The sequence below is a fragment of the Schizosaccharomyces pombe genome, assembly GCF_000002945.2.
Source record: "Schizosaccharomyces pombe strain 972h- genome assembly, chromosome: III".
Classification (NCBI taxonomy): Eukaryota; Fungi; Ascomycota; class Schizosaccharomycetes; order Schizosaccharomycetales; family Schizosaccharomycetaceae; genus Schizosaccharomyces; species Schizosaccharomyces pombe.
The window spans coordinates 777,910-792,556 of NC_003421.2; the positions used below are offsets into that span (position 1 = coordinate 777,910).

Genomic DNA, 14,647 nt, shown 5'->3' on the forward strand with positions numbered 1-14,647 from the left:
ACGAGGTTCAGCAGTAGCTCTATTTATAGTATTCAGATAATATTGATCTTAATAGATTATCATTAAGATCAATCTCCATATCGTATCATACATGGTACGATATATAATTAGAACATGTGACATATAGTGATACTCAACGTAGTGTATTATAGCGTAGTGTAGTATTGCTGACATTGCCCTCCCCAAGATTTTCTATGTAAATCTGAGGATAAGTCATATGTTCTCAGATATTTAGATTATTGTTTTTAATATAATCATTGACAATTGCTTTGTCCGCTTGTAGCGCTGTAGCTAATGTAGTCCATCCTGACATAATAGTACTCGGATTTAGATTCGAAATGTACTTGACATTTAAGTAGAGTACTTGTTCTCTGTTTTTATGTTCTAGGATATGAAGAATTGTTCCAATATCAGACTCATCAATGGTAGCGTAATTGAGTTCTGAATTATGTCGATACTTTTCTAGGTGAGAAACATGAAAAGTAGATGAAAACATGTGCTTGATTGAATCTGGAAGATCCAATTCATAGTTGTTTGGACCCGACTTCTGTAACACATAGAACGGTCCTGCAAAACTAGGTGCTAATTTATTGGATTTATGAAGAAAACCTGTTTTCGTTCTTTTGACCATAACTAGGTCTCCAGGTTGAAATTCTTCAATTTCTTGTATTTTCATATCGAAATACTTTTTCATCTTTATGTTGTTTGTATTCAAGTGTTCTTTAACTGTTTGAAATACTTGGATCGTTTCCTGAGAGTTTTCGTCAGTTTTGTCACTAAAGCTAGGTAACTCTAAAGGTGATAAAGCTGGTGAATAGCGATGTACTATCTCAAAAGGTGTCATTTGAGTTGCTGAATGTATCGCATTGTTGTAAGATTGTTGCACTAGGGATATATGATCTACCCATGTATTTGGATGTGTGCTACATACACATCTTAGTAATTTCTCCACAGTTTGGTTTGTACGCTCAGTTTGTCCATCAGTTTGTGGTCTGTATGGTAACGAAAATTTCATAACGAAATTATATTTATGTGCGAAATCTTTCCACGTTTGGGAAGTAAAAATATGATCATTATCTGCAATGATTTCTTTTGGATTGCCGAAATAAGCAATAACTCGTTGATCAAACATTCGAGCTGTTTGCTCTGCTGTAATGGATTTCGTACAAGGTACTAAGATTGCCATTTTTGAAAATCGGTCAACTACCACGAAAAGTGCATTATAACCAGATGATTCTGGTAAAGCTGTAATAAAATCCATTGATAAAGATTCCCAAGGTCTTTCTGATGGGGGAATTGGTTGTAAAGGTCCATAAGGTTTATGATTCCTAGATTTGTTTATTTGACATGTATGGCAGTTCTGTACATATTCTTGTATTTGTTTTCTTATTCCTTTCCACGTAAATCTACGTAATATAATGTTTGTAAGAAGTTCAATGCCTGGATGAATCAATTTACCTTCTTCATGATACTTTTTAATAATTGTCCTAGTCAGCTGAGTATCATTAGGTAATAAGATTTGGTCTTTACTGTTAATTAGTAAGCCATCTTTGAGTTGGATATTCTCTTCCACTCGTTTGTCTTCATTGTTTAGTAAATTCAACAATTTTGTATCATTCGTATATTCTGTAACCACTTGGTTTTTAAAATCATCGGTTATCGAGATTTGATTAACAAAGTTGATACTATTGTCTTCTGAATCTTTTGGAATTGGTTCTGTTTCGTCAACAATTCTGGATAAGGCATCAGCTATGTGATTTGCTGATCCAGGTCTGTAGTTAATTTCAAAGTTGAAGTCTTGTAAAAATAATTGCCAACGAGCTAAACGTTTGTTTTCAGGCTCGGATTCGTTAGTAATGCGACCAATTAAGTTTCGATGGTCTGTTAAAATTTTGAAAGGTTCGATAGTGGATTCTAAATAGTGTCTCCAATGTTTGAGAGACTTAATGATTGCAAGCATTTCTTTGTCCGATACGCTATAATTTAATTGTGCTTTAGACATCTTTGCTGAATAGTATCCAACAGGATAGTATTTATCATCATCATGTTTTTGAGACAATACGGCTCCTACAGCGACATCTGAAGCATCAGTTTCCAGTAGAATCTTTTTACTGAAATCAAAGTGTCGTAGCACCGGAGGAGAAACTAAACATTGTTTAATGTTTTCTATCGCTTGGGTTTGTGTTGGTGTCCATTTCCAGCGTACATCCTTTTTCAAAAGATTATTGAGTGGATGTGTTAATTGTGATGTCTTTGGAATGAATTTCCTAAGATAATTGACAGAACCTAGAAATTGTCGTAATTCTTTACGATTCTTAGGTTGCTTCCATTGTAAGACTTTGTCTATATTTTCTTGACAAGGCGTAAATCCTTTTTCCGAAATGTGATACCCTATAAATTTTACTTGTGATTGGTGAAATTCACATTTTGCTTGATTGATAATTAAGTTCGCATTTTTCAATTTCTGTAGAACGTCTTTAACATGTTTTACATGTTCAGATTCCGATTTTGAATGAATTAAAATATCATCCATATAACATACTACATGTGATTCTTTGGCTTCACCAAGTATTGTATTGATAAAGTATTGAAAATGTGCTGGAGCTGTAGATATGCCATAAGGCATTACTAGATATTCAAAAACTCCACGAGGACAGCGAAAAGCAAGTTTATGTTCATCTCCTTTTCTTACTCGTATCAAGTGATAGGCACTTTTGAGGTCAAGTTTAGTAAAAATTGTAGAACCTTGTATTTTAGCAAGTAATTGTTCAATAAGTGGTAACGGATATATATTGGGTTTGACATACTTATTTAAAGGTTTGTAGTCAACCACCATTCTCAAGGTGCCTTCCTTTTTCGGAACGAACATTACTGGACAGGCGTTAATGGCTTTAGATTCTCGTATAATTCCACTTTTTAATCCTTGATTAATTTCATCATTCATAGCTTGCATTTTTCCCGGTGGTAGCGGGTAATTTCTGATAGGTAATCTGTAGTTTTCTTGAGTTAGTTCAACTTCAAATTCTAACCCTTTTATTGGCTTTGGTAGCTTTTCCGTATTGGTTTCTGCAGTAATGTCTTTGAATTCTTTATAGATATCTGGTAACTCAGGTTCCTTGACAATATTTGAAACTTTGTTCATTTGAGAGAGCGTGTGTTTACTGCTAGATATTTCAATGTTATTGTCATATAATGTTGTGAAGGAGATAGCAGCTGGATGCGAAAATTTCTTTACAACCAAGAATTCTGTTTTGATTGATATTCCATTTAGACTTATGTTAAGTTTTATTGTTTTGCGATTAATCTTATTTGGATAAACTCCACCATATATCACACTTTTTGACCAGGGTCTGGTAGGCAGTTTATGTGCTCGAACAGTTTCTTCTGTTATAATATTTGCTTGAGCGCCCGTATCGATTAGACAGGGTATTGAGCACTTGAAGTCTGGAAGTTCAGCTTGTAATACCATTTCGTAACGTTTCCTAGTATGATTTAGGAATTTGTTAGATGAGTATTCTATTCTCGAAACATTTGTCTTCCTCAGGTTTCTGCTATTAGTGGTGTTATTTTTCTTTGAAAGGGACTCTTTTCCTAGATTTTTATTTTGCGGTTGAAAACGCTTGTGAGTTTTACCATACGAGGCTGTTCTTTTGTCCTCTAAAAAGTCATAAATTTCACTGATTTCTGATTTCCAGTAATTTCTTTCCTTTAATTTCCTTAAGGAATATGGCAGCATCCATAATATAAACAAGCGAGTATGGAAATCATCAACATTTGCTTTTGACATGAGTTTCCTTATAAATTGAACTTTGTCCAATTGATTTCTAAAACCTTCAAATGTTTTAGTTAAACGATCACCTTTGTTGGATCCTTGTACTTTCCCTGTTTGTCTGAGTAATTCTTGCCATGTAAGACTTCCATTCTCAGAAAACATGCGTTCAGCGAATTGTTGCTCTAATTCTTCTAGGTGATTCAATGTATACTGTCTTTTAGTATGCTCATTTGGGAATAATGAAGGGTATTCAGTAAAGTGTTGATCAAGTTTTGAAATGTAACTTTCAACATCCTTATTTGGATCGAATTTCCCTATCTCTGGTACATGCTTCGATAATATTTTTGCAAAAAGGTTTATTAAATGTTCGTCTGATGTTTGAATTCCATCCAAATTCTCTGGTCTCCATCGTTTTGCTCTTGCTTTCATATAACGATAATTTGCGTAGGACATTGTATATGTTTCCCTTTGGGAGATTTCAAAAGGGATAACAGTCCTTCCAAAGTTCCTTCTCCTTTGAACCCAGAAGGAGAGAAATATATATATTTATGATATATATTTATTCAATAATTCCTTTTTCCTAAAAGGAGTTAATTGTAGATCACAAGAGTTCAGTTATTGTAAGCTACGCAGTTTGGTATCTGATTTAAGGATACGTAGAACTGCGGTGAGTTTTCCTTGTGATCTATTATATTACGATACACAGGTTGTATAAGTAGCAACTGAGTATAGGTATTGTATTAACTGGGTTATAATGTTACCTATCACTAATATAGCTCATAACTGAACTGAGGAACGAGGTTCAGCAGTAGCTCTATTTATAGTATTCAGATAATATTGATCTTAATAGATTATCATTAAGATCAATCTCCATATCGTATCATACATGGTACGATATATAATTAGAACATGTGACATATAGTGATACTCAACGTAGTGTATTATAGCGTAGTGTAGTATTGCTGACATTAAGTTCCTTTTAAGAGGGTTTACACGTTTGATGAACTCATTAACGATGCGTTGGGATGCGACAAGTTTAACCTGAGACGTGGTACAATAGCTAGTAGTTAATTTCTACAAAGTAGCAAAGGTAACAGACATGCTTATAGAGAGATGATAAAGTAATAGTAACAAATAGACTCTCAATCAGTCAATTTTATCAAATTAAATTATTGATTTAAAAAATAATTTGAATAATAAAAGAAAAAGTCTCTGAAATGTTTCAGTGGAGCGTGCGTTCGATCTTTCTATGAATTAAACATATAAGATGTAAATAGTGCATTGTAGTGTAAAGTAATGAGATTTAACACGGATTCACAATTCGAACGCTGACTAGGTGTATGAGAATTTCCTCTGTCAACTTCCAATTTTTTAGATTCGCCCTTGTCCCCCTTTTCTCCTTTGGCAATTGCATACAAAATGTCTGACTATGAAGAGGATGAGGCCTTTGGAATGGACGGTGCTGTTATGGAGGAGGAAGTCGATGAACTGGAGATGATCGATGAAAATGGGCAATCACAGCAAGGCGTCTCTCATCCTGGTGAACCTTCGACTACCGTTATTACTGAAGATGTTGCTAGCTCAAAAACAGCTCAATCTGGTAAAGCGGTAGCAAAGGAAGACCGAACCACTACTCCTTATATGACAAAGTATGAACGCGCTCGTATTTTGGGAACTCGAGCACTTCAAATTAGGTGAGTAGATGCGTGGATTTACAATAAAGCGTCGTACAAAGGCACTAGCGTAATTGCTTAAGTCCTGAATCGTTATGCTGTTTTGCAGTCATGGAGTTTAAAAAAAAACGATATAGTTAAAAATTTTTTTTTTATTTTCTAGTTAGGATTGTCTGATTATGATGAATTTTGTTTCTTTTCAATTGAGCTTTCTTTTAATTTCTAACTCTTTATTTTAGTATGAACGCACCTGTTTTAGTTGATTTGGAAGGTGAAACTGATCCTTTGCAAATTGCCATGAAGGAGCTTGCACAAAAAAAGATTCCTCTACTAGTCCGGCGATATTTACCCGATGGCAGTTATGAAGACTGGAGTGTAGCGGAGCTCATTTAATTTAAGAAGTGTTCCAATTTCAAATACGTTCTATCGCTCGTTCGATTCACCTCGTTCTTTTCCTAATTCTTTTGTTTTACGTGAGCGAAGCCGTTTGGCTATGGTAAAGAAAAGAAAATAAAAGCAAAAGGACTAAATTTTTAGCTCTATACCATTAATTTACGATTTAGAAATAGGGACGTATTTATCCTCGGGAGAAAAAAAAGGCTTGTGCTACTATTCTAGAAATCTTCTTTTCTTGTGTCAAAAAATTTTTTGGGGCATTTTAGCTCTCGTTCTTCAATGAATGCATTTAATAATAACTTTTTCCGATAGTTTTAGTAGCTGTGTAAATGTAAACTCATTGATCACGGAGTTTTTTGTACAACTGTTAATCTGAAAAAAATTCTAGAGCACAGAAAACTCAAAATTGCTTACTACACACCTATCATTCAGATATGTTCAAATGTTCTATTACTATCAGTTTCAAAGCATGGATTGCGAAATTTACAAGGTATAATATCTAATGAGTGTGCTCATGAGATGGATGCGAATGTTCACCAGAAGACCCATTTAAGTGTTGCCATCTATGAACCTGATTAGAGTCAGAGGAAAGTGGTGTCACGATACAACTGGAAAGGGCAGGGATAGCATCCAAAACAGTCTTTTCTACCTTTTGTGCCAATTCGGACGACTGTTGAGATGTGAAGGATGGAGGAACAGATATTATCACATGCATGGCATGTGCATTTCCTAATATAGTAACGATTTTATATGGAAGCTTTTCTCCCTTCAATAAAGCATCAGTTACTGCGATACGTAACTCTTCGGAAGGTGCTCGGTCCAAAAGCTGCAAGAAGGCCTTTTTAGAAGAGTTGAAGCCGGCACTAAAAACGACAATACTTACTAAACAACCAAAAAACGGATCTAGCCATGGAGCATTAAGAAAGTAAGTGCCGGATAAAGCAAGCAGTGAAACCATTCCCGTCAATGCATCTGCTCTATGATGCCAGGCATTGGCTAGTAAGATATTTGAATCTGTTTTTTGAGCCACCGTTCTCGCTAAATATACTATTAGAATCCAATAATAGGTGAAATTACTTACTTTTTCGGAAGAGCCATTCTTTAAGAACAACACTACCAAATATAAGGCCAAGTGCCATAAAGGGGTGTTCAAACAATAGTTGAGAAGGATTATGAGAATGACCAATGTGCGTGTGTTCTGAACCAGCGTATGGGAATAGTATAGTATACAATCTCGATAACGATGAATGAGCAATGCCTACAGATACAGCCACCAATAAACCAGATACGGTGAATGTACCTATGGTTTCCCATTTGCCAAAACCGGCAGGGTACTTTTGTGTGGGCTTCTTGCTACATATTTTCAAGGTAGCCAATGTTACCAAGTCCGAAAGTGTATCTCCTAATTGATGAGCAGCATCGGCGACAAGAATGCTAGATTGTAGAGCAACTCCGCCGATACCTTTGGCGGCTGCTAAGCCTATATTGCTGTATCTATAAAAAGTGTTAATAGTCAAGAATATCTATAATAAAGGGAAGAAATTGTCAAAAGATCTGTCGTAGAACGAAAGCATAAGAGAGTACCAGTTTAAAAATGGTCTCATTAAATATCATGAGTTATTTAGCTAACTTTAGGGCTACAGTTCCTTTGTTGCCGCTATGCTCCGAATTGATAAGAAAAGATGACTTTCTTTTTTTCTTTTCCATACTTACAATCCTAACCACGCAAGTTTCAGCTCTGGAGATTTCCCTTCTTTTTTCAAAGCTTTAACAAGCTCTAACATTTCTTTGTCCGATCCATGGTCATGGGTATGAGTGTGAGAGCCAACACTATGCATTCTTACAGCATTCCGAATTTCAAAGCCAGATTTCTCGTGCAATCTGCTGCACAATGTCGGTAGAAAACGCGGCATCGCTCGACATGAGCGCGCTGACGAATTGAACGTTTTCAGCATAGTGAGTTTTGTACTGTTAATTCAAGAAAAGGGATATCTATATATAAAACAAAACTTCTAAAGAAGTAAATATGTAGAAAACCTGGAAATTAGGGCTCAACCGGCTGTCTGTGAACTTTCGATTGCGGATGCAATCTATTTTTAAGTGTATTAATATTTTTATCAGAAATTGCAGACGAGGTTCAGGAACTTTGACTTACTTAATTAAACTGTGTTCAAAAATAAAAAATGGATAACTTAATAATCCGAGCGAAGCCTAAAAATCTAAAAAACCTCCTATTTCAATTCTGCAAAATTTGAGCTTGCAAACTCATAATTTTGTAAGCAGCGTCTGACTTTCAATTATAAAAATCTAAATATCCGTCCAATTCTCTTAAATTAGTTAAGATCTTTGTTTTGTTTAGGATCGGTCTCTTCTATCGATTGTGTATATATGTATCTAGGAGAACGTAAGATGTCGATCCCGTACTTATCAGATCAATGTGAAACTTTACTACACCAGATTTGCACATCCGAGAATCTTTTAATTATGGATAGTTTATTTATATATTAACTAAACACTTTATTTTGTAGCGCATTACGGGTTTAACAAAAAGATTTATAATTTCATTATCAGTCAAGATCTACCATTATTATTTCACCAATATTAAATAGCATAAAATATATACATTTTCTTTAGTAACATGTGAATTAACGAAAACGAATGAACTAGTATACAACAAGGATAAATGATATTTCCAAGCGTTAAGCACAAAATGAATATTGGGAAAGGAAGTCGCTTCGGCGCAGCATAGCTAATCATTCCCATTAATATCTAGCTGTATTTGTTCCAAACAGTAAGACAAGCAGACGAAAGGGCATAAGTTGATGTACAATGCACCACTTCCGAAAGAGTATTCAAAACCTCACTAACATAAGAGTCTCCTTCACTTTCCGCATACATCTGTTTCACAGCGACTGATGTAGAAGCATAAAACTTTCCTACTTCAGTAGTTTGGTAGATAGTATCAATTGGGAGACCGAAAACAACCTTTACCTTAGATGATACCGAACGCAGGTATAGCTCAACATTTATGATAATAGACTTATCATCATTTTCAACTGACAAAAAGGGCCAATGGTACCATAATCGCTGGAAATCTTGGACAAGATAAACAATTTGTTCCCAACAAATTGAAACATCGTTAAGATACTTCTTCAGAAGACGTAAGTTCCTAGAAAATACCTTGGAATGCCATTTAGAAAACGACGATGCAACATGCTCGAGCACATTTGAGCTGCAAGCATTACTTTCGTTAGGGAACTTACAGGCAATATCAACGTTAACTTGGAAATTTTGCCTCAAAATCTCAACCGTAACCTCGGCTGAATAAGGAGAAAGAGCAGTGTTATTTGTAGCTAATTTAATTCCGCCCGCGGTCAAAGAAACTATGGTCCAGCCAAGTTCATTTTTAAGATTTAACAACTGCTCCTCGTATCGCTTAATTTCGTCAAATTCAAAATCTTGGTTTTTCGCATAAAAATCTTGTTCAGCGTTGGTACGTAATTCCAAATCAGAGCAAGAGTTTGTCACTTGTTCTATCTTTATTGCCAACTCCTTTCTTCTTTCTTCTTTTTCACTCAGAAGCCGACGTCTCCTCTCAACCTCAACCTTGAGTTTCTCTAACTTTTCTTGCGCCTGCGCTAGAAGAGTTGAGTCATACTGATTTGCAAATTCCTTCTGCTTCTTTAATGTCTGTACTGTAGTAATACTACCATTGTATCTCTCTTGAATTTCCTGCGCATACGGATGAATAACATTCGCGACATCCATTAAATGGGTCAAGCTTCTTTGCATCCCAGTTAAATTTAAATTTAATTCATGTTTGATTCCTTGCATCAAACCCTCACGCCATTCGTACCAATCACCTTTTGCTTGAAGTCTAGCAAAAGTTTTCATCATTAAAAATTGTGAATCCATTAAAACCCTCATATCACTGGATGCTTTCCTATACTCATAGAATAGTAACGGGTTCTCTTTCAAAGTTTCCTCTTCAATTTTAGTAACAAAATCCTTCCCTTCGGCAATATAATCCTGTAATTGCTGACAACTAAATTTGTATAACTCTAACAAAGGGAATTGTATGTAAAAAGATTCCAAAAGTTCTTGGATACTGCATTTCTTATTTTCTTCAGCATTTGGCAATAGGGTTTCTCGTCTTTTAGCAATAGTAAGATTATCCAAAAATTCAATTCCGGTCATTTTAAGAAAATCTGATAGGCTTATCGGCTCGACGTTTGGTAGAGTTGGCATCGTATCAAATTCTGGCTCATTACCAACAGGTATTTCTTCATTTGGACCAGAGTCTTGATTCAAAATGTTCGTGTTAATAGTCGAAGCGCCCAACGATGTATCAACATTGCTCACACCTTTTGATAATTTGACGGGTGACTTCTCATGTTCATTCATGCCCACGGAAGTTGTATTACCTGCATTTGACGAACCAACTTGAACAAGTTCATTCCGGTTGGGTTCCTGAGATTCCAATCGCTCCAAACTAGTTGAATCGGCGTAATCTGCAGTTGTTATACGCTCTTTTTCATCCTCATTCGAAGGTTGTTGAGGAAGCTTAACAGAAGAAGTCGTATTAGTTGGAACGTGCTTAATTTCGTTAGTCTGTTGAATTGTTAGTCGCTCTGTTTTACTCAATCCAGAATCAACATCTGCATTAGACACTTGTTCGCCTTTGTCATCAGTGGGTTGCCTTGAAACTTCTTCAGGAAGACTTGAAAGCGGCTTTTCTGTGGTGAATGGCTTCTCTGCGGTAAGTGGAGTAGCTCCTAGACGATAATTTTCGGATCGCTCAACCGATTTATAGAGACCAGAATTTACTTTTTTTTCGAAAAAGTTAACCGGTAGAAGTTCTCTGTCATTCAAAGTTGAAATTGATTTTCGAGCATTACGGATTGTTGCAAGACGATTGCGACGCAAGGTACTTTGATCAAAACTTGAAGTGCTATATCTTAAGCGTCTTTTCCGAGTACCAAGCTTATCAGTAGGAGTCGCTACCACATGTCTACTTGGAGAAGAAGAGTTAGGATCTTTCGAAAATTTTAGATTATTGTTCCCATTTGGTGACCGTTCATGGTTGGTAAAGGAGGTAGTATTGAAATTTTCTGACTTATCACTATATGAGGGTATTTCTTCTCTCTCGGCATTTTCCTTGTCTGCTGAAGGTAACTCAACATTGTTTCCACGGATTTGAAAAGCCACTGTTTCGTCCATAGCAGCTTCTTCCACCTCAAGATGAGATGTAGAATTCTCACAAGGAAAAACTGTTGAGGTTAATTCCATTGGTTGCTCTTCGGAAAGTGCTTCTTTAGAAGGGGATAATATATTGAAAGGTCTAGTAATGTCCATAAAGTCCTCACTGTCGGGAATGGGCTTTGAAGAATTGGCAGTCTTGTTATTATCCTTTCTCGGTTTTGAAGAAGAGGATATATTTGAGGTAAATTGATTTAAATCATCTTCATTCAAATGGGTGGGTGCATTTGTAGAGCTAATGGGTTGTGTCAAGTCCATTATTTGCTCTTCCATGGATCGTGACGATGGACGAATGGGGGAAAGGAGAGTTAAATGTGAGTTTTCGATATTAAAGGCGGAGGTGGTATCCATTTCTTCTTCTCCATTAGTTAAATCGTTCGGAGAATGATTAGTTAAGTGAGGATTAGCATTAATTGGTCGGGTAAGGTTCATAGGCGCTTCTTCTAAGTTTTGTAAATCTAAGCCATTGGAAAAATGAGACACTGGAGATAAATTAATGTTATTAGAGGTAATATCCATGTCAACAATAGCTTCTTGGGAAGTTAAAGGGCGAGCGATGGGGGAAAAGTGTTGCGGAATTTCAATAGGTCGAGTTAGCATCATATCTTCTTCTTCTTCTTTATTTTCCGACTGATCGTGATTTTCGTTATTTTTGGAGAAATCCGAAATTTCAATACTAGTTGGACTAGATGATTTGTTAGGGGATGAAAGTTGAGTTTGGTTTGAAGGGTCATGAGAAGCTTTTAAACTATAAACAGTACCTTGCTCGCTAGAGCTAAGACCTTTAATTGATTCGGAATGTGATAAAAACGAATCTGCTTCTTGGAATTGGATAGTCAAATCCATGTTAGTTTCCTCTCTATCATTAACCTGCTCTCTCGTGGCATCGTGAACATCAAGTGCCTTTTCTGCTTCAGGTAAGGCTTTTGTTGGATTCTGGATACTTAAATCATCATTCTCCGGATACAGAGAAGGAGGCGGATGGCCAGCATTCAATGCCTCAGAGACCATATCTGATTCGGTTGACCGAATAGGGGACGCAATGTCCATATCACTACCGTCTGAAATAATCGAGGCACTATGACTATGGGGAGATGATTGTGTTTCGTTTCTCGAAAAACTTGTCGTTGTTGGACCTTTAGGGGAATGGTTTTTAGCATCAGATGCAAAAGTTCGCTCAGGTGTGCTGTGATTAGATGTCGACTTTTCCGAGTCACTCTGGTGATCTTTAGGATACCAACGTACACGTGCATGACTAGCAAAGGAAACTCTTCTGTTCAAACTTTTTCTAGACGTCTCACGCGACAATTGCTGTAGGTCTTCCATTTGAAGTCTCTTTGACGCAGCCATAACATTACTAGAGATTCCAATGACCGTGTTATTTATTTGTGTGTGTATATCATTAAAGTCTTCATCTCCTGTGAAAGCGGGATCTACGGAAAAGGATGAATAACTCTTTAGAATGCCTTTTGCTGGATTTGTGTGTTCTTTAAGTTCTTGAAGCGCACCAGGTCCTCCAAGCGAGTGTGGACGCTTCCTACTTTTGTTTCTTCCTATAACATTATCGGTCGTCGCTATACTATTGCGACGAGGCGATGTTGGCATCGTCAAGTTAAACAAAGCACGTCGACACACGAACTTTGTTGTTTTTAGATTAAGACGAACATAAGAAATTGTAATGATAGTTCGTTAAATTTATGGCGGTGAGTTTCTTTTTGCGGCCTAGAACGCCTTTCGTTGTATTATTTAAGGAGTCTGTAAGCCTTTTTAGGATACGGTAGACTACGATGATGCTTTCTGTAATCATTCCTGTTAGCTAATCTGAATAAATAATGAATAAAGATCCTATTTGTAAAAGTTCCAATGAACAATATGACTGTTGTTCATTCTTATCATTAACAAATTGTATAAAGTAAAGGTAAATTGGGGGTACTTTTGTTCAACTGGGTCTATTTGTAATATTGGGTTTTCTGTAAACAATAAGGTAATGAGCATCACAAGCATATGCGCACTGTGATGGAGGAATACAAACTTCAAAAAGGTATAGATATCTAAGATTCACTTGAATGTTTTGTCAAATGAGCCGCACTGTTCTTTTGGCATAATTTAATGGATTAACTTGAAAGCAATGTGCGGTTGTAAGAAGTATAAGTAAATTGTAGCGAGGTTGTTATAAATTATTATTTCGCAAATTGTATATTATAATAATACTCGTGAATATTCCTTTAAAGGAGTGTGTTTATTTAATATCATTCCAGCGGCTTATAATCAATAATCGAGAAAAAAACTGTTTATTGTTAGTATTTCTATAATTTGATGGATATTGCCATGAACTTACAACCACATGTAATTCTATGTTCTACTTTCCATTGAGGTTCTCGTAACCTGTTCCATCATTGTTTACTATTCAAAAGTGGTTATAAAAGGTTACCGGCTAAGCAAATATAAGCTAGCTCATTCTGAACTATTTCCTGTTCATTTCCATGGTTATACTTAGCCATAGTGAAATTGACCAGACATTAATTCGTGTACTTTTCCTTTTACGATGATATATTGATCACAAATAGAAATTATAAATCCTTTTAAGTCAGATTACGATTGCGTTGCTAAGACCTGAAATTGATATATTATGTACTATAATCCATATGTGTTATTAACAACACTAATGCTTTCAAATCACAGTAAAGCTTAGTAACATAACTAGCATTTGTACAACATTTAAATGAGTAAAAAAAAAACAAGTATGGCTGAGCTCGCTTGTCTTAATATTTTTTATTAGAATGATAAATCATATACCACGATTAGGATTTCTTTGAAGAATGGAAATACAAAAGGACGTAAAATGTTTATATTCGGCACAGGAAGGATAGCGTTGTATAAACGAATGATAATTGTTCAGTATTTCAAACAAGTAAGGCTTTTGTCATCAATACTAACATTCTTTTTTTTTTTTTAAATCCGGGAAATTGACAATTCTTACAATTGGATATTTGTAAATCCCGTGTATCCCGTAGTATGGTATGATATTCTATTCGTTGCATTTGGTATAAGCCTTCAAATACGAGCAGACTTGGTTAGCCCAATATCATTCTCCCATTTGGATTTAGTCAATGTTACGATATAAATGGTCACAAATCTCCGGTATCGTAATGTTATCCAGTTTCAAACGACATAACATGTTTCAATTTAATAATGACTTATTAATAGTTGCATAACTACTGTATTTCACTAGAATCCTTTACTTAGCATAATGTGTGTGACATGATAAAAAGGGCGTCAGACATCTTCTCTGAGGAAGATTTGATAAAAATAGAAAAAGTATTGTCTATACAGCAGTCCAGGCTTGTCCTTTAACAATTGCAAAAATATAGATTATTCCACAATTCATTTAGCATACTAACTTTACTTAAAAGGGGCCAAACTAATGCTTCAAATTGCAAGGATTAGCCAAAATTGTGCCAAAAAAAAAAGAAAAAAACACACAATAAGACAAGTATTTCTTCGTTACAACACTAAATAATGAAATCCCAAGAATCACGAAGTTTTC

At 35.7% G+C, this 14,647-nt stretch overlaps 4 protein-coding genes and 11 long non-coding RNA genes across 15 annotated transcripts, besides 2 other annotated features; 9 read left to right on the forward strand and 6 right to left on the reverse strand.

Annotated features, from left to right (window-relative positions):
• Positions 1-173: part of an LONG TERMINAL REPEAT that runs on past the window's edge.
• Positions 174-223: 50 nt separating this feature from the next.
• Positions 224-4,225, reverse strand: Tf2-12 (retrotransposable element/transposon Tf2-type; the record flags this gene model as incomplete). The annotated part of the gene is made up of 1 exon (NM_001022946.1): positions 224-4,225. The coding sequence occupies one exon, from the start codon at positions 4,223-4,225 to the stop codon at positions 224-226; it is 4,002 nt and encodes a 1,333-aa protein (NP_587955.1).
• Positions 2,707-4,532, forward strand: SPOM_SPNCRNA.7020. The gene has a single exon (NR_196361.1). It is a non-coding gene; the product is annotated as a non-coding RNA (long non-coding RNA).
• Positions 4,392-4,740: an LONG TERMINAL REPEAT.
• A 241-nt stretch (positions 4,741-4,981) lies between these two features.
• Positions 4,982-5,404, reverse strand: SPOM_SPNCRNA.7021. Its single transcript, NR_196362.1, has one exon. It is a non-coding gene; the product is annotated as a non-coding RNA (long non-coding RNA).
• rpb6 (DNA-directed RNA polymerase subunit Rpb6) lies at positions 5,128-6,168 on the forward strand. The gene is made up of 2 exons (NM_001022947.3): positions 5,128-5,466; positions 5,685-6,168. Exons 1-2 carry the CDS (start codon positions 5,192-5,194, stop codon positions 5,836-5,838), a joined length of 429 nt encoding a protein of 142 aa, NP_587956.1. The 5' UTR covers positions 5,128-5,191; the 3' UTR covers positions 5,839-6,168.
• Positions 5,749-6,212, reverse strand: SPOM_SPNCRNA.7022. The gene has a single exon (NR_196363.1). It is a non-coding gene; the product is annotated as a non-coding RNA (long non-coding RNA).
• A 96-nt stretch (positions 6,213-6,308) lies between these two features.
• On the reverse strand, positions 6,309-8,237 carry mmt1 (mitochondrial iron ion transporter). Its single transcript, NM_001355893.2, has 4 exons — positions 7,997-8,237; positions 7,555-7,931; positions 6,923-7,335; positions 6,309-6,879 (listed from the first exon to the last, which is right to left on the reverse strand). Exons 2-4 carry the CDS (start codon positions 7,794-7,796, stop codon positions 6,341-6,343), a joined length of 1,194 nt encoding a protein of 397 aa, NP_001342724.1. The 5' UTR covers positions 7,797-7,931; positions 7,997-8,237; the 3' UTR covers positions 6,309-6,340.
• Positions 8,238-8,379: 142 nt separating this feature from the next.
• Positions 8,380-12,751, reverse strand: spc7 (outer kinetochore KNL network protein, KNL-1 family member, blinkin, Spc7). The gene has a single exon (NM_001022949.3). The coding sequence runs from the start codon at positions 12,703-12,705 to the stop codon at positions 8,611-8,613; it is 4,095 nt and encodes a 1,364-aa protein (NP_587958.1). The 5' UTR covers positions 12,706-12,751; the 3' UTR covers positions 8,380-8,610.
• SPOM_SPNCRNA.7023 lies at positions 8,490-9,692 on the forward strand. The gene has a single exon (NR_196364.1). It is a non-coding gene; the product is annotated as a non-coding RNA (long non-coding RNA).
• Positions 10,240-10,768, forward strand: SPOM_SPNCRNA.7024. The gene has a single exon (NR_196365.1). It is a non-coding gene; the product is annotated as a non-coding RNA (long non-coding RNA).
• SPOM_SPNCRNA.7025 lies at positions 11,205-11,562 on the forward strand. Its single transcript, NR_196366.1, has one exon. It is a non-coding gene; the product is annotated as a non-coding RNA (long non-coding RNA).
• SPOM_SPNCRNA.7026 lies at positions 11,938-12,594 on the forward strand. The gene has a single exon (NR_196367.1). It is a non-coding gene; the product is annotated as a non-coding RNA (long non-coding RNA).
• A 270-nt stretch (positions 12,752-13,021) lies between the features above and the next one.
• Positions 13,022-13,266, forward strand: SPOM_SPNCRNA.7027. The gene has a single exon (NR_196368.1). It is a non-coding gene; the product is annotated as a non-coding RNA (long non-coding RNA).
• Positions 13,267-13,416: 150 nt separating this feature from the next.
• Positions 13,417-13,656, reverse strand: SPOM_SPNCRNA.7028. The gene has a single exon (NR_196369.1). It is a non-coding gene; the product is annotated as a non-coding RNA (long non-coding RNA).
• SPOM_SPNCRNA.7029 lies at positions 13,458-13,730 on the forward strand. Its single transcript, NR_196370.1, has one exon. It is a non-coding gene; the product is annotated as a non-coding RNA (long non-coding RNA).
• Positions 13,731-13,830: 100 nt separating this feature from the next.
• Positions 13,831-14,358, forward strand: SPOM_SPNCRNA.7030. The gene has a single exon (NR_196371.1). It is a non-coding gene; the product is annotated as a non-coding RNA (long non-coding RNA).
• The last annotated feature ends 289 nt before the right edge of the window (positions 14,359-14,647 follow it).